The sequence below is a fragment of the Ammospiza caudacuta genome, chromosome Z, assembly GCF_027887145.1.
Source record: "Ammospiza caudacuta isolate bAmmCau1 chromosome Z, bAmmCau1.pri, whole genome shotgun sequence".
NCBI classification, from domain to species: Eukaryota; Metazoa; Chordata; class Aves; order Passeriformes; family Passerellidae; genus Ammospiza; species Ammospiza caudacuta.
The window spans coordinates 794,361-817,857 of NC_080632.1; the positions used below are offsets into that span (position 1 = coordinate 794,361).

General features: G+C 42.2%; 1 protein-coding gene across 1 annotated transcript in view; it reads left to right on the forward strand.

The window, feature by feature from the left end:
• Positions 1-23,497, forward strand: part of MSH3 (mutS homolog 3) — a 94,456-nt gene that overhangs the window by 59,490 nt on the left and 11,469 nt on the right. Inside the window, exons 15-21 of the mRNA XM_058823843.1 lie at positions 1,888-2,075; positions 4,520-4,688; positions 7,271-7,335; positions 9,291-9,407; positions 10,941-11,048; positions 12,348-12,462; positions 14,953-15,110. Of these exons, the coding sequence (XP_058679826.1) occupies positions 1,888-2,075; positions 4,520-4,688; positions 7,271-7,335; positions 9,291-9,407; positions 10,941-11,048; positions 12,348-12,462; positions 14,953-15,110 (920 nt within the window). The remainder of the gene's footprint in view (positions 1-1,887; positions 2,076-4,519; positions 4,689-7,270; positions 7,336-9,290; positions 9,408-10,940; positions 11,049-12,347; positions 12,463-14,952; positions 15,111-23,497) is intronic.

Sequence of the window (23,497 nt, forward strand, 5' to 3'; positions counted from 1 at the left end):
AAAAAGTTGGAACAGTAAGATATGGCAGACAAAATATATTTTATATCGTACTGCCTTCCTTGCATCCCCAGGTGAGGAAAGTAAACTGGTTTTCTTTCAGTGTTGTCTGTTGCCTAATGGGAGAATTTCAGAAGGCTAAAGGAGGAATGTTTATACCAATCAGTAAAATATGAAGAAATGCCAGCCTACTTATTTATAGACAGCCTTTTTCAAACTTTCTGAGACTGGAATGTCCTGGGAGTGTGAGTGGATGCAGCGAGGTTTGGGAGCCCTGGTGCTCACAGGGCTGGGTGTCCCTGTGCTGTGCAGCTGAGGGGCAGCGCAAGTGCAAACCCAGGGAGCACTGCAGGGCCAGCACTGCCCTGGGGGCATGGGCGGTGTGCAGCAGGGCTGGGACTGCCCGAAGAGCCCTTCCTGAATAGCGCTGCCCAGCCGGGGGTTATTTACAGACCACAAACAGCACAGGGCTGCTGTGGAACTGCCTTGAGCTGTTTGATTTTCCAGCATCACTCTCAGCCCATGGCTACGGCAATGGAAGGTGCCAGCAGCTCACATCCCAGGCAGCAGACACAGAACTCAATGTCACAACTCACTTTATGAGTTTTGTGCCCAATCACACAAAGCAAAAGCACACTGACAGTATTTATATCTGTACAGTGTATATTCTATATTGACAGTAGTTCTGTCCAACCACTACGAGCACAGGTACCTTTGGTTAAACAGTGCTGGCATATTTCAAATGCAATACCTGCTTGTGAGCCTTCAAACACAACGCACACAGCTCCATTATTAAGCTTGAACCTTCCTAATATCTTGCTAGATAAACTTTTCTGTAGCTTAGGGAGTTATTCTAGACAAGCGTTAATACACAGACCATTTGTATTTGTCTGTGTATTTGCCCTTGCTTTTCTACAGTTTAAATAATTTTTGTGCTGCCCAATCTCATGGCTGCTGCTTAGCTCCAGTCACAGTTCTGCTGTCTCTGGGGCCTGCCTTTTGCAGCTTTCCCAAACTGTCTGATTTTGTGGCTTCCCACACCTGAACAGGATCTGAAGATGACAAACTGTGCTGGCTCTGGGGAGCACCCAGAACCCTAGAGCAAGGTGCTGAGCCACAGCACAGGCAGCACAGGTGGCTCAGGAGGGGAGAGGAGGCTCTCTTGCAGAGCTGGTGCTGCAGGTGAGGAGCTGCTTTAGGGAGGCAGCTCCTGCCCTGTGGGTGTCACACAGGAGCTCTGGCAGGGCTGTGTGTGCTTGGCCCCAGGGTGGGATGCTCCCTTCTGCAGGATGCCCTGCATAGGTGCCTGGGCGAGGTGGGAGAATCTTCCCGTGTGCCGAGAGGAGGATGAGGAGTGGGCTGGTGTGTCCCCTGTCCCTCCAGGCAGGGCTGGCAGAGCCCAAGCTGTCAGTAGCTTCAAGCACTTTAAACAGCGTGCTGGGTTTCCCTTTCTCTGTGTTTTTTCTTCTCCTCCCTTTGTTCTTTTTCCCAGTCTCTCCCTGCCTGTGCCTGATCTTGCCTTTCAGACCCTGCCCTGCCAGGGCAGCCCTGGGGTGCACAGGGCCCTGTGGACAAGGTGTGGTGCTCCTGACATCACCCAACCTGCTTTTTTTGCTGTTTGCACCTTACTGCTCCTTTTCCTGCCTTTTTGTGCACATCTGCCCCCAGCAACAGAAGCACTGGAGATCAGCTCTTGACACAATCCCGAGGAGAAGGGATTGGGGCAATTGGTATGGTTAATTAACCCCCCTAATCAGTGGGGCAAGATGGTGTAGCTCTGTTGCTGTCCATACATTTTATTTGCATGCTGTCACATTGTGAAAAAGCGGAAGAACCTGTAAGTGAAAATGCAATGGACTGTAATGATTCAGACATTCCTTCCCTTCTCAGTGCTCTACCCAGGAGTTCTTCTTGATAGTCAGCACCCTGTCTCGTCTGGACTTGGAAATTCAAGCTTTTGTCCCAGTCATACAGTCCCATGTGAGATCTCCTCTGTTAAAAGATGCACTGTTGGAAATCCCAGACCTTCTATCCCCAGTAAAACAGTATTTAAAGGTCCTTAATGAAGAAGCAGCCAAGTAAGTAGAGAAAATAACCTGATTCTTGTATGCCTCATAGCCTTTCTGAGTAAATGTGTTCAGTTATGCAAATTATGCCTCTTGGTTTAATACACCTCAGTTTTATATTTTTTATTTCATATTCATGTGGGTACAGTTCCTTTTGTAAAGTTAAACTAGGTGAGGCAGGATTTTGCCTAGAGGGTGTCTGCCTCAGGCTGAATGAGTTTTGGAAAGTTTCTCACCTGTTTTGGGAGATGAATTTACAGGAAAATATGTTTTGCATTATGTTAATTGGTTTAACAGCTTTTTAATTAATTTTTTTTAAGAGGAGCTACTCCTTTTGAAGAGAGGCTTGACCTTCAGCGGAGGGGCAGCTCTGCTGTCAGCAATATGCTTTCCACTGTTTTTGTGAGAATTCATCAAAGCTGTCTGCACTTTTTTGTCTTGTTTATGTCCACTCTTGGTCCATGAGGAAAAAAAGACAGAGGAGGAAGATGCTGGGTTGGAATTAAAGCACATTAAATTGGAGAATACCCCTAAATAATTTGCTGTGTACTGTTTGTTCTGAAGCCCTGCTGCCTCCACTGTCATCCCTGGATTCTTTGCTGAGGTTGTGGCAGAAAGTTTAGTGTGTTGTTATATGGGGGCAGCACAGTCTTAACTTTTACATTGAGAACAGACTAAAAAAAAAAAATCCACTTTATTTATAAAACACCTTTTATCTTTTCCAAACTGAGATTGAAAAATAAATCTGAGAATCGAAGCCTAGAACTTTGTTATTTGCTTCTGATTTAGAGGTGGACCCAAGGAGTTTAAATTTAGAAGTTGAGAGGGGCAGAAGGATTTCCTCTGCCCAATGGCGAGGAGGGATTAGGAGATTTCTGCTGATGCCTGGTGTCCAATTATAGTTGTGACAGTTTGTGCCAAAACAGACTGTATCTAAATCATACCAAGATAAATTACACCAGATTTAGTGTAGGTAGTTTCAAAACATGGGGTGTTTTCTTCTGTCACTGTACTAACAATGGCTAGAATAGTGTACAAGATACAAATGATCTGTAGAATGGGTATATTGTATTTACATTTATTCAGAATGATTAAGCCAATTTACTTTCTGGCCTTTATATATCTCAAAGGTGTGTGGTGGTATTATTTTTACTCAAAAACATTTCTTTCATCAAAATCTTGGCTTCTGCTCACATCCATCCATGCACACACACAGTTGAGCACAGACTACATCACATGTTATTATTGTTATGAGGTGTGGATAAAATCCTGTAATTGTTCTGAAAAGTATCCCTTTCTCCAGGTTTTGGGGTTTTTTAGCAAGCAGATTAAGATTTTGGGATTTGTATTTTTGAAACTGTTAACATTACAATTTTTTGTAGCCATCACATCGCAGCGACAGTCTTCACAATCAGCTGCTGGCTACTAGGGATCTTTTTTTTTTTTTTTTGCCTTGCATTCCCATGGAAACTAGTCTAATTAGCACGAATTCGTTTCTAAAAATTAGTATTGTACTTTAAAATGGCATCTTCACTGTCACTTATGTAATCCCAGTGAGGAAGGAGTGCACAGCCCAAGCTCAGCTCTGTGCTGCCTGCCTTGCCACTGGCTCCAGCTGTAGCTCCATTTGCAGGCCAAGGGGCAGTGGAGTAAGTAGAATATTAGATTTTTTTCTTGCTTCCATGTTGTAGTACTTTCAGTTGGATAACTACTTGCTCTCCACATATTAGTTTTCAAGGTAATTATATAATTAACTTGCAGAGTTCTGTATTGGCTCTAGAATGCAAAGTTATATTGCAATTAACTTAGGGCTGATCACAGTGCTTTTTTATTGTTTGCCTGATACTTACTTTTTGTTATTTTTGTTGACAGCTGTAATTTTAATTGCTAGTTCAGCTTCCCAGTTTTAACCATTTGAATGGCATTGCTTGTTTCAGGTTTCAATCCTGACCTGAGCTAGTGCTGCCAAAACAGTTCTGTCGTTTTTTCTGGCACTGCAATTAGAAAAGGGCATTGTTTTGCATGTGCTTACAAGTATTCTGGGTAATCCTTTCTGGACAAAAGGAGGAAGCTGCTCTGGGAAAGTACTGATGGCATTCTGCTTCCATGAGGGCCTTGAGGGGGGGATTTTTCCATGCAATCCTTACAAAAAATGTGCCCAAATTTGGCCAGATTCTAAATGCGTTGAAAATCTGTGTTTGTGGCATGCAGAAATCACCTGAAGTTTAATGTTTAACTGCAGCACAGGTGTTGTCAGCAGTTGGGGTGCCTTTCTGCTCCTGTCCTGAGCACAGCATCTTTCAGTAAATGGGCTCTGCTGTGACCAAGCATCTGAAAATCTGTACTCAGAAGGGAATTGACAATGTTCCAACAAACAAAATAAGGATGCAGCTGGTAGAACTGAGGTACATCTCTCCCTTTTTACCATTATTTTACCTTGCATTTCTTACGGGTAGGACTGGAGATAAAACCCAGTTGTTCAAGGACCTGACAGACTTCCCTGCCATCCGAAAGAAGAAGGAGGAGATCCAGGATGTGCTGTCTAAAATCCAATTGCATCTGCCGGATATTCGTAAACAGATTAAGAACCCTTCTGCAGAGTATGTTGCAGTTTCGGGTCAAGAGGTACTGTGGGGTTTGTTATGTATGACTGTACCCATCCTTGCCTGGAAAATAGCTTAAAAGCGGGACCTAGCTGGAGCTCTGTTCCCTGAGTGTGGTGCTTCATGAGGGCATTTGACTATAATCTTTTGTATAACTTTGAAGAGCAGCTTTCTTGCCGTGTGACTCCTTTATTTGTTAAGTCAATCACTTCAGTGACTTAAATAATAGAAACACATTAGTGCAGTTGAATTTGGTTCAGTAATGCTTTGCTTTTCTGTCTGTGTAAAAACACATACTTCCAAGGTTAATTGTATGGCTATTAAGTACTGGAATACTCTCAGAGAACCAGGAAGCACAGCATTTGGTTAATTTGAAGAATGGTGAAAGGATTTCTGAGTACTGAGTCAGACTGTAATTTGAAAGATGGGAGAGGAGAGGGAACAGCATTAGAGTGATAAGTGTTGTTTTAGTTCCAATTCTCAGAAATGGTGTTCTGGACTGGAACTTTTCCTCGTGGAGGCTGCACGAGTGTGGGCAGGATGTGATCCAGCCCGCTGAGAGGGTCCGTGGTGAAAAACAGAGACAGCAGACCCTGCCACGTTTGTGGGGAAACTGAAGGGAGCAGTCAGGTAGCACTGCTCAGCGTTCTCCTCTGGAACTGAGAGTAGGAAGCTGGGAAAAGCTCTGAAGCAAAAAATTGGGGAAAGAAAGGAGTTAGGAAACAGAATGAGCAGAAGAGAGAAGTGGGTGAGGACAGGGAGGGAAGGGGCTGGAATTGGCCTGTGGGGCACTTTGGAAGCTGAGAAAGATCCAAAAGACACAGGAGGGAGGAAATAGACACTGCTGAGAATGAGGGAAGGGATGAATTAGAGGCAGCAGCCTTTGATAAAGACCTGAAGTTGGATGTTCCTGTTGAGGGTGAAGCTGAGAACAGGAAACACACGGCCCAGGAGTTGGGTGGGCTGTCAGCACAGAGGCTGAAATCCAAAGGAAAAGTGGAAAAGTGTGTTTGAGTATTGTCTGAGGCGGGGAAGAGCAGGATCTGAAAGGTTTCTCTCAGGGAAGCTGGGTTAATAGCTGCCATCTGTGTGAAGTAAAGGAAGAGAGAGGAGCTGATCAAAGAGAGGAGAGCATCAGAGGAGGTACTGAAAAGTGGTTCCAGAGGCAGCAGTCACTGCACACATTTCAGAGAGGAGGCCTTTGCAGCAGGGCAGAAACCTCTGCAGACAGAGATATGTCTGGGGGCCTTGATGAAAGGAGCTGCAGAGGCTGGGGATTGCTCTTATTTCATGACATCTGGTGTGAGTGTTTAACAGACACCAAAAGAGGCAGCAGAGGGGGGTCAGAGAATATGGTCAGTGCGAAAAAGAGAGATGCCAGAGGAGTAGAAGTAATTTAAACAAAGTTGTATTGGAGGAGTAGAACACAGGACTAGAATAGGAATTTATTTGATTTGAGCTCCTTCTTCCTCAGATCTGTATGTTTTATTCTTCCTGTGTTCTTGTAACACCATGATAGATGTGAAATTCAAATGCTCTTTCACTACAGAGAAAAACCTTGGAAGTGCTTTGGGTGAATCAACATTTAGTGCACCCTGTCCTTGCTCTATTCCTGTGTTAGGATTGTTATCCTTGTTTGTTCTTGGGGATGACTGCTGGCTCCTCTGGAAGTTTCTATCTAAATCCCATTAGCCACAATGGAGAAGTTTTGCCAGACATGGCTCTTGTGGCTTTCTGTAAATGTGGCCAGGTTCTGTGTTAACCTAATCTCTGCAGGAAATCTGTTTTCCAGCTGAATTCTGTGACGTGAGACTGCCTCAACTCTCTGACACCCAGGACCTCAGGCAGTGGTTACAGAGATGACTGAAATGAATCATGTGAAACGAGCACGCAGATCTCAGTGCTCTGAGCACCCTGGCACTGCTGCTGCTGGTCCCTGTGTGACCCCGAGCCCACTCCAACCTGCAGCAAACTTGTGCAGGTGCACCAGGGGGATGGATGTGTGTCATAACCCCAGCTGCTTCTGGGCAGAGAAGGGCTTTCCCTTCTGGGCTGCTCCCTCTCTTCAGGCTGAGCATGGTTTTCTATTGTATTTGCAGGGAATGTCCCAGCACAGGACAGGAAAGATGGATCTGACTCCATGTTCTCAGAAGGCTGATTTATTGCTTTATAATACTATATTGTATTAAAGAATACTATACTAACTATACTAAAGAATACAGAAAGGATGCAGACAGAATGCTAAAAAGATAACAATGAAAACTCGTGACTCTCTCCAGAGTCCCGACACAGCTTGGCCCTGACTGGCCAAAGAGTGAAAACAACTCACAGCAGGATCCAATGGAACAATCACCTGTGGGTAAACAATCTCCAAACACATTCCACACACAACACAGGAGAAGCACATGAGATAAGAATTGTTTTCCTTTTCTCTGAGGCTTCCTAGACTCCCAGGAGAGAAATCCTGGATGCAGGGATTTTTTCAGACAATGTGAATGCCACAGTTTTCCTCTGGTGCTTGCAGGTTCTGGATAAATGATGATTCTGTTTCCCTGGTCTTCCTGACTTCCCGTGGTGTGTAACATCACATTTCTGTTGTTTCAGTTTTTGATAGAAGTCAAGAATTCCCATAAATCATCTGTGCCGTCTGACTGGGTGATGGTTAGTAGGTATGTAAAATGTCTTTGAAGTTTGGTTCTGGTTTAATTTAGAGGACAAAACAAGATATTTTGGTATTACAATTCATTGCATACCTATTCTCATTGTTCCATGTGTTAAGGTTTGTTGGGGGTTTTTTAAGCTGAAAACCCAACCAAACTGTAAATCTATTGCTTAAAAGAAAAAAAAAAACCCAAACAAAATAAATAAAAATTGATTTGTTACAACATCTGTTTTTACACAGTGCATCCTCAAAGCACAGAATTACTCATTCAATCCTTCAAGGTGCATGTGCTGGTGTCAGATCTATGGCCTTGATTCAGTTGTGCTTGTAGCTTGCACATGCAAATCTGTCATACAGTTTTGATTGTTCTTGTTTTATTCAGAAAGATTAAAGTGGCTGTGCCAACATCTGCTTATACATCTTGGTAAATTAAATGCATTTAAAATATAATTTTATTTACTCATACAGCCCAGTTCTTCTTGCTTTGGCATTTGTTCTAATGTAAGCTTGATTTTGGATAATTTTCCAGCAGGTGAAACAGAGATGGATTGATTTATGTAGTTGGCTTTTTTTCTTTTCAGTAATTTGATTTATGATTTGAATTTATGGTTTGAATACCTGAAACTTAAAATGTCCATGTAAATACTGAATTCTGTACAAGCTCCAAAGTGTAATGTGTGAGCACAAACTTCTCTCCCTAAGCTGAACTCTGTTGTGATGCTCTATTCAGTTATGCAAGAATTAACACTCAATTCTCTTTTAATTAAACTTCTTTTAATACTGAGAAGTGCACAGATCAGACAGAATTAACATGGTGAACAAACTGCAGCTAATCTGGATTCTGTAAAAGAATGCCTGGATGTGCCAAATTGAGTCCTTAATAAAAACACACAAATAAATAGCAAGTGAAAACTAGCAAGGCAGTCTGTATTAACTGTGCTTATTTCAGGCTTATGACGGAGTTTTCCTCTTCACAGTGAATTTGTTTTTGTCTGGCTGGGTGTGTATCAGCCAGCCACGCGCTCGGGCAGCTGTTGCTGAGCGGTTTTGTGGGGAGTGTGCTCTGGGGTGATGATGGCACGCTGTGCAGAGCATTCCAGAGCCTTCTGAGTGGGCAGCAGTGCCTCTTCACTCCCAGTGGAGGTCACTGCCACCGCCGGGAGAGCCTTCCTCCAGCACATCCATTGTGGATGAAGGAAATGAGGCCAATTTGGCAATTTGGCACATGGATGGTGCAGGTGATTGCTGGGTGTGAGAGCCGCCAGTCGCTTGATTTTAAAATTTTAAAAGGTTAAAGTTTTTAAAATTTTAAAAGTTTAATAGTAATAAAATGGTTACAAAAATAGTAATACAATTAGAGTGATAATAAATGGACAATTTGAATTAGGACAATATGAGACAATAGAAACAAAGAGTTACGGATGATCCGGGTACCTTTTCTGGGCAAAATAAGCCCGAAAAAGGACCCATGTTAACAAAGGATTAACCCTTAAAAGCAACAGCCTGTTGCATATTCATACACCTCAGACATGATGCATAAATCCCATTCAAACACAGGATTCTGTCTGGTCAGTGTCAACTTCTTCGGAATCCTAGCAGTGCCTTTGAGGTGGGAAGAAGTTCATTTCTTCTGATAATGGAGTAATAAATTCTCTTTCTCTGAAAGATTCAGGTGTCCTGTGGCTGCTGTCTCACTGCAAGCCCTTTCTTTATAAAAAATATCTTACATAGCATAGTTTCTATTTTAACATTTTGTTATAACCTAAAACTATATTTAACACCCTACTTAAGAGAATTAATGCAGCATCACTTTCTACCACAACACATATAATATTAATTTGAACATTAATGTGAATACAATATGAATATTTGCGAGAAGCCGGTCATAAAAGACGTGCGTTTTTCACGCTGGGTGACCTCGATGCCGACGAGCTCTGTGTGTCTCTGTCTCCCCCCGTGCAGCACCAAAGCCGTGAGCCGCTTCCACTCGCCGCTGGTCACGGAGAGCTACAGGGTCCTGCAGCAGCTCCGCGAGCAGCTGGCCCTGCTCTGCACCTCGGGCTGGCTCTGCTTCCTGGAGTGAGTGTTCCCCCCGCCGCGCCCTGCTCTGGGGACAGCAGGGACGTGAAAATGCCGTAACAGGGGTACACAGCAACCTGGCCGCTAGTCACTTCAGTGCTGTTCTTCCTTTAAACCATTTAAACTGGTTCAGGACTGAGCCCCATTCCCGACACCAGCAGTGGTGTCTCTGCCTTTTAAAATTCTGGTGAAAACACTGTTAAGTATGCAAGATGTTTCCCAGACTCTGAGAAATAATACCACAGCGTTAAAAGTCTGAAAGTACAGCTGACTCTTAAGTGGAATTGAGCCTAGTGGGTTTCATTGGTTTTATTATATTACTTATTAATATTACACAGTAGTTTTATTGTTTTTTATATCTTGTATGCTACCTTGACCATGAGAGTTTGTTAGAAGGTGGTGGGAGTTTCATTGTCCCTCACGTCTGGCATGTGTGTTTGTCTGAGATCAGAGTTTTCAGTGGGGTTATTTGCCTGTGTAGCCAAAGGATCTTCAAAATGGGAGTTTAAAAATACTTCCTGAACTTCTGAATGCCTCTGATATTTTTTACTTGTATGAATTCCAGAACTGCTGAAATTGTTCCTTCTGTCATGCAGTGATAGCTTGCAAGACCTTAACAAGTCCCTGCTCAAATTGTCTCACTGGATTTGCTTCCCATTAGGAGCCCAGAAATTCTGAAAACTGAGTAGAAACTGGAAAGTCATTCCAATTGACACTTCTCGAGTTGTGTTTCCTTTGCAGTGCTATAAAAGAGTTGTCTCCATGTTCACTTGTCTGTTCTCAGCAGTGCTGTAGGAGAGCAGCGGACAAAAAGGAAAGACCTGTGTGTAGGAAAGTGCTCTTCTTTCCCACCCCTCCATTTATTTATGTCTTTGTTTATTAAATTTTGCTCCCCTGCTGGTTTTATATTCCATATTGTAGCTTTGAGACTAGGAGGGAGGAAAAAAGAAATTCCAGAGGACTAAGAGAATGAACTCCACTGAAAACTCTGTTCTCCTGATAATGGCCTTATTGTGCTGGGGAAGCAGCACCATAAATTGAAAATGAATTCTTGAATTTTCCGTTGTAGATACCACAATTCATTGAAATTTTAGACAACTCCTGTGTTCAGAGACTCTTAGTTTGGTTCTTCTTTGACTGTAACTTACAGCTGAATCAACAGCTGAAGCTGAATCAACAGCTGGATCCAGCTGCTGGTATTCTGTATAAATTCTGATAAATTGTGGCCTTTTTGTACACCTCATTTAGGCAGCAGGGATCAACTGCTGACCCTTTATCAGCTATCTAATGAATTTAATTGTGCCTGATTTTCTGTGCTTGAAAACAAATTCACTGTTAGAATGGGAGGTGAAGTCCACCTTGGTCCTCATGTTGTGTCTGATGCTGTGCTGGGAGATTTGGATTCAGAGTGACTTAAAGAGCACAGGAGCCCTGTGAGGAGCTTGCATGGGGTGCATTTTGACAATCCTTTTGTGTTTGTGCGGAATTGTTTCTTTCCCTGTTTTTGTGTAACTTTTCCCCGTTCTGATGCAGCCGTTTCAGTGAACATTATCACCCCGTGTCTAAAGCCATTTGTCACCTAGCAACTGTGGACTGCCTGTTCTCATTGGCCCAGGTGGCCAAACAAGGAGACTACTGCAGGTAATCGATTTTTAATTTTTAATTTTTTTACGTAGGATTGCATACGGAATTATAAGAGCGTACTTAAAATAAATTATGTTTTAATATGTACGCCGTGATAAAAATCACTACTAAAATTGTTTACAGTAGTTTCAACTTAATCTGATTTTGCAGAGCAGCACTTCTGGACTTAATGCAAATTTGTAAACATTGCAGTTCCAATTTGACATCCTAATGTTTGTTGTTTGACCTGAGTCTAGTAGGTTATATCTTACTTACACGTACATAAATGCTGGATTTTTTTATGTCTTTCTGTAAAACACTATTGTTTTTTTTATTCTCAGAGAGGTCTGATTTTATGGTATCTTTCTAATACCTTAGAGTCTGTGGTATCTGAGGTGTGTTTGAAAGGTGTATCTCAGGTAGTTAATAGTAAATATTAGCTGTAGCTTGCAGAGCAGTGGTGATGCCTCAGCTGGGCTCATGTGCAAGAGCTGAGCTGCTGCTTCTGCCCCAGACCACAGACAGGTAGGGGGGTGACCAGAAATCCACTTGCAAATACTTCTGCTTTGATACATCATTAAAGATAATATTGATCACTTCTGGGCTCTTGGGATTTTGTGTGTCTCTCTATCAAAATCTCTTTGAAAATAATTGCTCACTTATTTCGGTGTACTGAGATGGGAAAACAAACCGAAATCTGATTAATTCACTGTGCAGAATGTAAATAATTCACTGAATTTCAGAGTGGCTTCATAAACTAGCAGGAAGGAGACTTCTCAGTGAAACCTCAGCTGCAGGGAAGGCGTCAATAATTAATTCTGGAGGGCTGCTGAAGGAAAGACTGGGCTTTAGTGTTACTTTGGAGGGATGTTTTGTGGTTTGTGAGGATTTCAGTCCTAAAATTCTGTGGCTTTATTTTTCTCAGAGAAAGTATTCTTCAGAAAGTATTTTCCTTAGCAATACTTGATGGCAGTAATTAATTTTTATAATTTGTATCTTTTTCCACAAAAACTTACATCACAGGTGTCAGTCCTGCAGGCTTCAGTTACAGTAGTTTTACATATTATATATGGTATGATATGATACTATATGATACTATATGATATATTGTATATTATATTGTATATTATATTGTATGTTATATTATATTATATTATATTATATTATATTATATTATATTATATTATATTATATTATATTATATTATATTATATTATATTATATTATATTATATTATATTATATTATATTATATTATATTATATTATTACATACAGTTGCAAAGAACACTGAGATTAATACCTTTCCTCCTTTGCAGGCCAACTGTGCAAGACAGTCGTCGTGAAATAATCATAAAACATGGGAGGCACCCTGTGATTGATGTTCTGCTGGGCGAGCAGGATCAGTACGTCCCAAACACCACCAGCCTTTCAGTGAGTGCCCAGAACTGACTGAGCTTCCAAACCTTCCAGGGCAGGAGTGAAGGCTGGGCTGAGCTTCTGGGGCAGCGAGGGGGAATGGGTGGTTCAAACCATGCAGGGCTGCATTTCAGAGAGGTGTTGCTAGGTGTCACCACATCTGTTCTGTCCCTCTGCTGATTCCGTGCTGCCAGGTGCTCTCCTCACAGCCTTGTTCAGTCAGTCTCAAGGCATGAAGAAAAGGAAGGTAATCTCAAAGTTAGGGAAATGAGGGTTTCAATCAAATGGTTATTTTCACAAAACAAGTGAATAATTACAGGATTTTTAACAGTGTCAGTGTAGGGAGTCTGCATTTTGACAAACTCTTATCTAGTTTTTGGTATCTTTTAATATGCAAAATACAAACTATATGTTCAAGTTTTCAGATTAATTCTAAGATTGCTTGTATTTTTAAATGTATTTTTCTACAGTTTCCTTTCTCTATGGAAATATTAGTGTCATACAGTCTTTTTTCCCTGATAAACTAAAATCTGTCTTTTAAATTACATGCCTGTTTGAAGCTTTTCGTTAAATATTTATCTCTCCATATACTTTTATAAATATTAAATAGCTGTTCTTAATGAATATAAAAGATATCCTCACAACTTCTGTCTTCCTCTTTATGCAGTAAACGTAGGAAAGGTATGAAACAGCTGCTGGAGTGGGACATTGCTGTAAAAACAGCATTCAGATTTGTGTGTATTTCTTGGGGAACATTTTAAAGTGCTGTTCTGTACTGAACAATGCTACAGATATTTTGCAATACATCAGAGAATGTTTTCAAAATTATTTGTGAACTCCAAACAAGTGACAGATGGCACTTCCAAAAAAATTCAGCATGTCATTCAGGAATCATCATGCACTTTTCCCCCTTTAGTCCCATTCTTATGCTGGCTTTCTAAATACTGAATATTACAAAACCAAGTGATCATGGCAGAATCACTTTTGCTTCTACAGTTCTTTGAGTTCTCTTTTTCTTGAGAGAGGTGGGTGGGAACCAGTTTATTAAGGCATCTCCAGTTTTCAACTGATGTGTTTGAATCAGCAGGAAAATACATCTCCTGTCGTGTTGTCAGCTGAAATGTTGTCAAATATCTAACTTGAGGAAAAGCTTTTTTTTTTTCTTAATCCCCTGAAATAAACAGCTTATTTTTCCATTCCCCCTGTTCTCCTCAAACATTTGGGGGTTGTTTTAGAATTGTTTTCTTCAGCCGTGGATTCCGATGGGATTTTGGCTCACCGGCTGTGAGGACAGAGGGGTTCTGTGGTCTGGTGCTGCAGCAGATTGTGAGAACCAGAGCCCTGGCAGAGCAGCATCAGCCCCACAGCACGGCTGGAGGGAGCCTGGACAGACACCAGACACATGCAAAAAATTAATGGATCCTAGCATTCTGGGTTGGAGTATCTGTCAATTCTCTTGTGCTGAGCCCTGGCAAAGTCTTGGTAGCAGTACTGAGTTACACTTTGGAGGCTGGAATGTTTTGAAATTTGTTCTCATGTAGTCATGTGCACTTCATTACATGCAATCTTTTATTCCCAGTAATGGCATTGTTTAGATTTTGACTGCATTGTGACTTCTGTATGGTTAAGGTTTTTTTTTGCAAAAGCTGATCAGCTTTTTGCATGATATAAATACTGATGTCCTGTGTCTTCTCCGATACCTGATTTATAACATAAATGACAGTGCTGGCTGTGTTTTGTGTGTGTTCCTGTGAACAGAATGAGAGCCCAGTCTGAAACCCAAGTCTGTGAGGATTCTGAGACCTGCTGCATGGAGATTTGTTGGTTGCTGTAACCACAGTGCCTGATCAGTGCCAAGCTCCGCGCGTGGTGTGACTAATGTCATTGTGCACAGCTTGTCCTGTCTCCTTGTCTCTCCCACGGGGCAGTGGAGACTGCTGGCTTCCCTTCAGATCATCTCTTGGTGCATTTCATCAGATGCACCCCTGGGATACTCTAGCTGCTTGATGTCCTTGCATAACTCAAGCTCTTGGTCTCGACTCAGGCTGTGAGAAGGCTTTATAGGTTCATTGACAAGTTTTAATTTTGTATCAGCAGTTGTCTTGCACTTGAGGAACGCAATTTTATTGTGGAGCTGCAGACACATAGCAGTACTGTGGGGAGTCTCACAGCTGAGTTCTTGCATCTGACCTCATTTGCTTGGGTCTGCTTTTAATGATGAGAGACACTGATGGAGTTTGGGTATGGTCTGCTCACAGCATCTGTGTTGCAGTCAAATACTGCCAGACTCAGGAATGTCTTGATGCCTTCTTGTAGCCACTCTGAATGCCCTTTTGTCATACCCAGCCAGGCAGTTATGAGTATAAAATCCAGATCAGGTCTTTCACCCAGAAATAGTAAGTTTAACCCTGCAGATTTTTCCTGCTTCCTTCTAAGCACACCATACTGCCTGATAGAAGCACCATGTGCAGGGCAATGTATTTCACCACTGTTTTGTGTTTCCAGGGAGATGGTGAAAGGGTCATGATAATAACTGGGCCCAACATGGGAGGGAAGAGCTCCTACATCAAGCAAGTGGCACTGATCACAGTCATGGCACAGATTGGCTCTTTTGTTCCTGCAGAAGAGGCCTCAATTGGCATTGTGGATGGAATTTTTACCAGGTAACCTCTCAAAACTGGAAATGCTACTGTGGCAGAGGGTGTGTGTATCAAAGTATAACTTAATTTTTCATTTACAACTTGAAAATTTATGGCTGAAGTTTCCTTTATTTTTCATTGTAGAGGCACTTTAGGTTCATTGCTAGGTTTTGATTTCAGTTTTTTGGTGAGCTATGGTACTTGTTTTGTAATCTTTGAATCTTCAAGGGGTAAAAATTTTAATGTGTCTGTCTTGATTAACATCCAGGTATCTAGCTTACCTGCCTGAATGGATATTTCAGCCAAATTTATGCTGCTGGGTGGTGGCCAAATGTTTCCCCTAAAATGAATGTTGTCAGCTTTTAAAATCATGTCACAATTTCTGCTCTGAAGCTCTGTTGTATACACTCACAATATTACAGACTGAAAATTTTGGGCTGCGTATATTTCACACCTAATCTCCTTCCTGTACAATCAGTCCTAAACACACTTACTCCTCACTTGATGTCCTTTTAAGAATGAATAATGACAGTTTATTTCACTATCTCATTCTTGAGACATTGCTGAGTAATTTGTAAAAATTATCTGTAGAGTCAAAACTCTGTATATTATAATCTAATATTGCTAGGGTTTATTGCCTGATTTCCCCCCCTTTTTCTTCAGTAATTACTTTAATTAGTCAAAGTCTTGTGTTAGCAGTGGTATTTGAGGTGGATTATCATGTGTGGTTATAAGTTTCACAGCAATCAGATGCCTAAGGTGGAATTTCTGGAAATTCCTGTTCTGTGATGCCAGTGTGCATTCCAGAGGTAACTTTTAATCGATCTGAGGTGCTACTCACCTGCAGTTGCTTCATCCTATAAAAGTGTTGTGTTTGTACTTTCCGCTGTGTCACGACAAAACCAAATGAAGATCCCACCTTGGTGCAGGTCAGTGCCAAGCACAGCAGCAAACCATTTGTATCCTCCTCCAAGAAGTAACTCGAGATGAAAATTCAAAATGCTTCACTTTTTTCCCCTCCCTGTGTTGGAAGTAGTGAGCTGGTTGGTGGGGTGAGCATTTCTTGTGGGGACACAGAGATACACAGGACCTGGTTTGTGATACAGGAGGGGCATTACAGCACCACTGAGCATTTGGACATTATTTTTGTCTTCCTCTGGGGTTTGTAGTTGGACATGGAGTACTTCACTTGGATTCTCACTGCCTTAAATTCTAATCATGCACACACTCAAGCTGAGTATCTGCTTTCCTCTGCTTTTCCTAGACTGTCATTGCAAAAGGATGATTTCTGCAAAAAATACTAAGAAATATGACACAGTCATTGGGAGAAATGTTTTGTTTTGGGCCTTCTTGAAAGAGAATAAATTGGATTTTTATCTGTGTTCCACTTGTTCCCCAGTGTATTTGCCTGATTCTACTTAACTTCTCTCTGTATTAGAATAAAACCCAAGTACTTTTCTCATAGTGTGGGCAAAAGCAAAACTTCTGCTTTCAGACTTACAGGCAAGCAGTCACAGTGTGATTTTTACTCTGTGAGGTTTCAGACCATTTAATTTGTAGCCCAGTCACATATTAACACAAGGGATGGGGGTTTTTTTTCCCTTGTCTATATTACTTTTGGAAGTTCAGCTGGATGTGCCATTCCCCATTTAATGTGATATGTGTCAAACACCAGATAAATATGTGGAAGAATTACTGAAATTCTTGTAATTACACCAGCCGTTATGAGTAAACTAATTGACTAAATATTAATCGGGAAAAAATTGATAATAATTTTTAAGATAGAAGTAGTCGTGCATCAGTTAAAAGGTAATGGGGAAAAAAAGGAGAAAAGGAATGGGGTAGAAGATTCTGCTCAAGGTATACACAGATCATTCAAGGAGGCACCTCACTTTTGGTTGGTTTGGGGTTTTTTTTGGGGTAGGTTTTGGTTTTTTTCGCGGTTCTGGCAGAGGTCCTAAACTATCTAAGTCTGTCAGGCAGGTTAATGTGGTGTTGCATTCAGGGAATTTCTTAGCCATACGAAGTTACCCTTGAAATAGTTTTTAATGCCTGGTTTAAGGAAAGAATCAATAAACCAGCTGCCACAAAAAGCTTGAGGTTTGATGCTTTCTTCTAAAGCCTCAGCTTTTGCTCTGTCCTCTCCTCTGGTAGAGAATGACCTGGAAGAGATCAGAGACTTTCTCTTAACTCCCACCCAATTTTGGGTTTTTTTTTTTTTGGTTTCACCTGCTGTGCTTTGTTTTGCGGGTTAATTTTGTTTGGATTTTTTTTTTATTGTTACGCTTTAATTTTTTTTTTGTGATGACAGCTATGTAGACCTCCTTTCTGCACTGCCACCCCAGGCCACAAGGTCTTGCTGGAAAAAAGTGCGAATTTCCATTTTGTTGCTGATAACTTCACTTTTAATACTGCATTTTAATACTTCATTTTAAAACTGCATTTTTAATACTTCAAAACCTTACCATGGGAAGGTGTCAGTCTCCAAGGTACTTGCATCGCTGCTGTGGTGATGTTTTGGGGGATGCTGTTAGTGTGGTACCCCTGCAGGAGAGAGAGTGAGGGATGCTCAGGGATGCAGGGAAGGATGCAGGGAGGGATCAGCCAGTGATGCTGTACAAGCTGGCTCTGTGAGGGATTCTTTGCACCAGGGTGACCAAGAGTTCATGATAAACCTTTCTCCAGTCCCTCTTTTGGTTTGTAGACTGCATCTTCCAAGAGTGAATTTATATAGGTTTAAGGGATTTGTATCCCCAGGATTTGTGTCTTGTTTTCCAAGTAGGGTTTCCATGGAAATTGAAAGGTTGCTACTATGGTTATTCCTTGTGATATGTTGTGCTTATATGGGATAGCATCTCTAAATTGACTTTACATACTGGATTACACCAAATGTTTTGAAAGATGCAAGAGGAATTGCTTACAGGTGGAGTGGATCTTTCTTCACTACTGGGTAGGTAAGACAGGGACAGTGCTGAGCCTAGCCCAATTTAGGGGGAGGAACTGGGATTTTGAGGATGTTGGCTGGTTAGTATTTTCTTTTTTTTCCCTTCTCCAATAGGGGATAATGTTTTCTTGTAATCTTTTCTTAAAGAATTTCAACCTAATCAGTGGCATTATATTTAAAAAATTTAGAAGGGTTTTGAAGAGGTTGACATCCCATCTCTATTAACTTTTAATGGGATTTGGATATTTGATTCTCTGATGTTTGAAAATTCCCATCCAAGTTTCTACTTGCAGTAAACAGGCTTGTTTTCCACTCTTCAACCAACCCTCAGTTTTTGTTAGCTCTAATACAGTCAATCAGACACTGGAATTATTATGCTCTGTGTGTGTGTGAGCAGGGAGACCAAGCAAGGGTGGACATCCATGTATGGAGGAATTAATGACAAGAGTTCTGCTGGCCTAATCATGCCCTGGGGAGGGGTGGTTGAATAAAGCTGACCTCTGCAGAGGTCCCTCTTCTAATCAATTATTGATAGAATTTCCCAGTGCTAGGAGGCTTTATCCTATTTCCTGTGGGCCAACAGTAGCTGTTCATGGGAGTCCATGTTCAAAATTGGGAGGGAGAGGGAGAGTGCCACAGCACTTTGAAGGCAAAATGTCTTCAAATAAACAAGATAATTAGCAGTTCAGGTTACCAAGTGCCTTCCAGACTTTAAGAATCAATTTTTGGACATCACAGGCTGCCATCAGAAAGAATCGTGTCAAGGAGAACAACCCCTGCCAGCGCCAGGTGATGGTACAGGGACAGAGTAATTTCCTTCCTAGAGCACTTACCTGCCTGGATTTCTCTTCCTGTGTTGAAATAAGAACTATTTTCACTTATTCCAGGGAGCGGGCACAGTCACTACAGTGACCCACACCTTGCAGTGAGGTTTCATCCCCACCAGGCTGGAAATGCTGTTAAAGCATTGACTTTAATCCTCATGGTATCCAACACACCTGGAATTGTCTGTAGTGTATGTAGAGAAGGCAGGGATGGAGGGAGCTGACAGTGCAGGATAGTTCCTTCACATCACAGGATCTGTATTCAGGTGTAAAGAACTTTCTTCTGCATTTTCTCCTTGTAACAGATGATTTAGATGTATTTTTAGCTTGGAGGGACGTCTTTAATTGCTGAGTCTGCAGTGGAGGTGCTTGCTTGTTTCAGATTCCTTTATATATATGTGAAAAAGTTGTGTAAGCAGATGGTGATTGCTCACCTTGGCTAGGGAGGGATGTTTTTTAATTGTAGCTTGTATTACACGTCTGTATACAGAGTCCCTCAGACAGACATGGCCACGATGGAATCCTGGGTCTGTCTGTCCCAGCTCTGAAGTTACATCACTGTTTTGGTATTTTATAATCCGTTGTTCTTGTATAATGATGTAGAACATGTGTAAAAGCAGTCTGTTCAATTAAAACCAGAGCACAGAAATCTTTGGGCAGCTGAGCACTGAAATAGTGGAGGAGTTTCACCCCCCTCACCAATGGCCTTAGTTGGGTCTCATAAATTCCACCAAGGGCCAGTCCCACCTTGTGCCTTGGAGTGGCTTTTCTGAGTTAGTTGATGGGTTCAGTACAGGGAGGGGATTTTGATCACTTCAAGGAACAACAGAACTGAGAGCCTTTCCAAGTGAAAGTCCTGTTGAAAACTGCGTTTGAGGTCTCTGGGAGTGTCAGCTGTGTCCTCCCAGCTGTGACTGAGGTGACACAGCTCAGGTGGTGAACACACCTGTCACAGACATCTTTTATGGAAAATCCCTTCCTTAGGATTTTTCCTCCTGAGAAGCTGAGAGGCCTCAGGAACAAAATGCAAACATTGGTTATCTGCTGCTGTGGAATAAAACAGGTGCATCTGTGATTGGGCTCATGGGGTTGTTTCTAATTAATGGCCAATCACAGCCCAGCTGTCTTGGAGAGAGACCCCCAGCCACAAACCTCTGTTATCATTTCTTTCCTATTCTATTCTTAGCCAGCCTTCTGATGAAACCTTTTGTATTCTTTTAGTCTAGTTTTAATGTAATATATATCATAAAATACTAAATCAGCCTTCTGAAACATGGAGTCAGATCCTGCTCTCTTACCTCATCCAAGAGCCCCTGTGAACACGGCCACACACCCCCCTTTGCAGGGTCAGGGAGACCATGTGCACACAGGCTGTGTGCGCCCTGGAGAGGACACGGGGTGTGTGCATGGCTCAGCTTGCCAGGGCAGTGCCAGTGGCCAGGCTGTGCCAGTCCCAGGCCGGGGGCTGCGGCTGCTGCTGAGCGCAGGGGCAGGGGCAGGGCACGGCTGGGGCTGGGCCAGGGCAATTTGGGACGGAGATGGGGAAAGGTTCTGCTTCCCCAGAGGGTGGGGGGGCACTGAGCAGCCTCTGCCAGAGCTCCAGCAGAGCTTGGACAGTGCTCCAGGGATGCCCAGGGCGGGATTGCTGGGGCCCTGGGCAGGGCACGGGTGGCACTGGGTGACCCTTGGGTCCCTTCCAGCTCAGGGTAGTCTGTAATCAGTCCAGCCTGGGTATTCTACCCCGGCTAACCCTGGTTTTGTGTGACACTCTGCCTTGGAGGCACCCAGAAGTGCCCATGAGATAATCCTTTTCCAAGAGGCAGAACTGGTGTGAGGAAAGCACTCTTCTCCTGCCCTCCCCAGTGTTTGGACAGAGTGACCGTGCATGTTTTATCCCTACTGTTCATTCCAGGTTAAAGAAGAAATGGTATTATATCATCAGCTGGGGTCTCTGCACAAACCACAAACAGGACAGGGCTGTTGGGAACTGCCTTGAGCTGTTTGATTTTCCAGCATCACTCTCAGCCCATGGCTACGGCAATGGAAGGTGCCAGCAGCTCACATCCCAGGCAGCAGACACAGAACTCAATGTCACGACTCACTTTATGAGTTTTGTGACCAACCACACAAAGCAAAAGCACACTGACAGTATTTATATCTGTACACTGTATATTCTATATTGACAGTAGTTCTGTCCAACCACTTTGAGCACAGGTACCTTTGGTTAAACAGTGCTGGCTTATTTCAAATGCAATACCTGCTTGTGAGCCTTCAAACACAACGCACACAGCTCCATTATTAAGCTTCAACCTTCCTAATATCTTGCTAGATAAACTTTTCTGCAGCTTAGGGAGTTATTCTAGACAAGCATTAATGCACAGACCATTGCTCTATTTGCCCTTGCTTTTCTACAGTTTAAATAATTTTTCTGCTGACCAATCTCATGGCTGCTGCTTAGCTCCAGTCACAGTTCTGCTGTCTCTGGGGCCTTTTGCAGCTTTCCCAAACCCTCTGATTTTGTGGTTCCCACAGTATTACTTATACATACACGTGGCTGAACATGGTGACACTGATGAGATTCAGTCTCTTTTTATCTTTGGGAAGCTGCTGGAGCAGCCAGGACATTTCCTCTGAGTCCCTCTAGGAGGGAACTCGGTGCTGTTGTGCCAGCTGGGGGCTGTGCTTCCCTTGCTGTGCCACTGCTCAGGTGGGATGTTCAGCTGATCTCAAACCCACTCAGACCAGGTGTGGCCCGTTCCACTGAGGTTTGTGAGTGCTGCACAAACCTCACGGGGTAAAAACCTCACAAAACCCACGTGGAAGACAGCATAATGGCATTAAAAGCGAAATCAGTGTTTGAATGCCTGCTCGAGTGGTGTGCCTGGCACTGCTCATCTCCATCATCCTGTGAGCAGAGAGGCACAACAGTCACATGCATTTGGGCTCACAGAGGTGGAAGGGGAAGGGGCATTTGTGTCCCAAAGTGACATTTCTGGCATGATTTGCCTACAGGCATTGTGGATCCTCTCACAATTTTTTCCTGTGCCTTGACTGTTGTCACCTGAAAGAGATTTATGGGGCAGAAACTAAGGGAGTGTTTGTGGCTGTGTCCCTGTAGGATTGTGCAGGGTGAATGGAGCCCTCAGCCTCTTGCCCATAGCTGGAAAGAATTGCTTTTAGAGCTTAGAGGACATTTTAGAGATGGAGGACTTCTTCAAAGGAAACTGAAAAGAACCCAAGGAAACTCAGTCCTCATTACTCCAGACTTCTGGAGAGGCCATGTACCAAACAAGCCATAGTACTTTCTTCTTTATGGTTTATTAAAATGCCTGTTTTTCTGATCTGTAAGTGGTGGAATTACTCTCAAAAAGGTCAGGCCTTATAATAGATGTATTGTGAGTGTTACCTCCCTGAATACATTTACAGCTATTTAATTCTGACAACTTGACAAAGTCCTATTACTGTTTCACAAGTGTGTGGAGCTGAAAGAAACAAGTAGACAAACATTTCATGTTAACTGGATGAAATGTGCATACCTATGGCATTATCACAAATTTCAGTAAGGTTTGAAATCATGATGGAAAGCAAATATTGTGTGAATACCTGCAAGCTGACTTGGGATGCTTGTATTTCATTTTTTCTTTTATTTTTTCTTCATTCAAGTCTGAAAGGTACTTAAAAAATGGCTTACTTTAGATTGCTTTTAGATTTACTTTGAGGTTAAAATGTTTCAGGGCTTGCTAAGAGTATATTTTGTAAGAATTCCTGAGAAAATCAGAAAGCACAGGATGGAGTGGGTACGTGAAGCAGGGAAAAGAACGTTCTGTCAAACTGGAAACTGTGTGGAAGATGTTCTCCAAGTGGTTTGTGCAACACATTGAGGCACATCACCTAAGAACAAAAGCAAAATAATACTCCTAAGTGTTAATGGATGTGACTGTTCCATTGATGCAACCTTTCAGGGAAAAGGAATTCTCAACTTTTTGTAACTAGGCAAACCACGTTACACTTAATTTCATTCAGCCAGTTTCATTGGCTTATCAGAAGGGAGCTGCACAAGACAAGCACAGAGGGGGAAATAGTTGTATTTAAAATAATAAATAAATAACAAGCTGCAATATTAGAAATCATCCTAATTGCATAGGAATAGGCAAATATTGCTTCTCATTTTTATACCACTTGTGAATTTTTCTGGTTTAAACTCTAAAGACCAGAGTCTACATTTTAAAAAATCCTTGTTTCCATTTATTTCTTTATTAAGCTTTAATGATTTATTTGAAGCTTACAGGGCAAGATAATGAAGATAATTTTTCCTAGAAATACCAGTTAAAATCACAACACCTCAGACAAATGAAGGCTTTCATCTAGACTGCTTCTTCATAATCAGAAAAATCTAGGCTGTGAAACCAGTGGGGAGGTGACAGCAGTGTTTGGCAGGTTTTGCAGGTGTGTACAGAAAGCACCAGGAGATTGATCACTGAGTCAAAACTGTGGAGGAGTTTATCTCAGTTGAACAACTTGTTTGTACAGAACCTGGTTTTGACCAGAACTTTGGGGATTTTTAAAAAGTTCTTTAAACCTGAAAATAAATGTTTAAATCATTCAGATCTTCCTTTGGAAAAAAAAAAAATTAGAACAAAGAG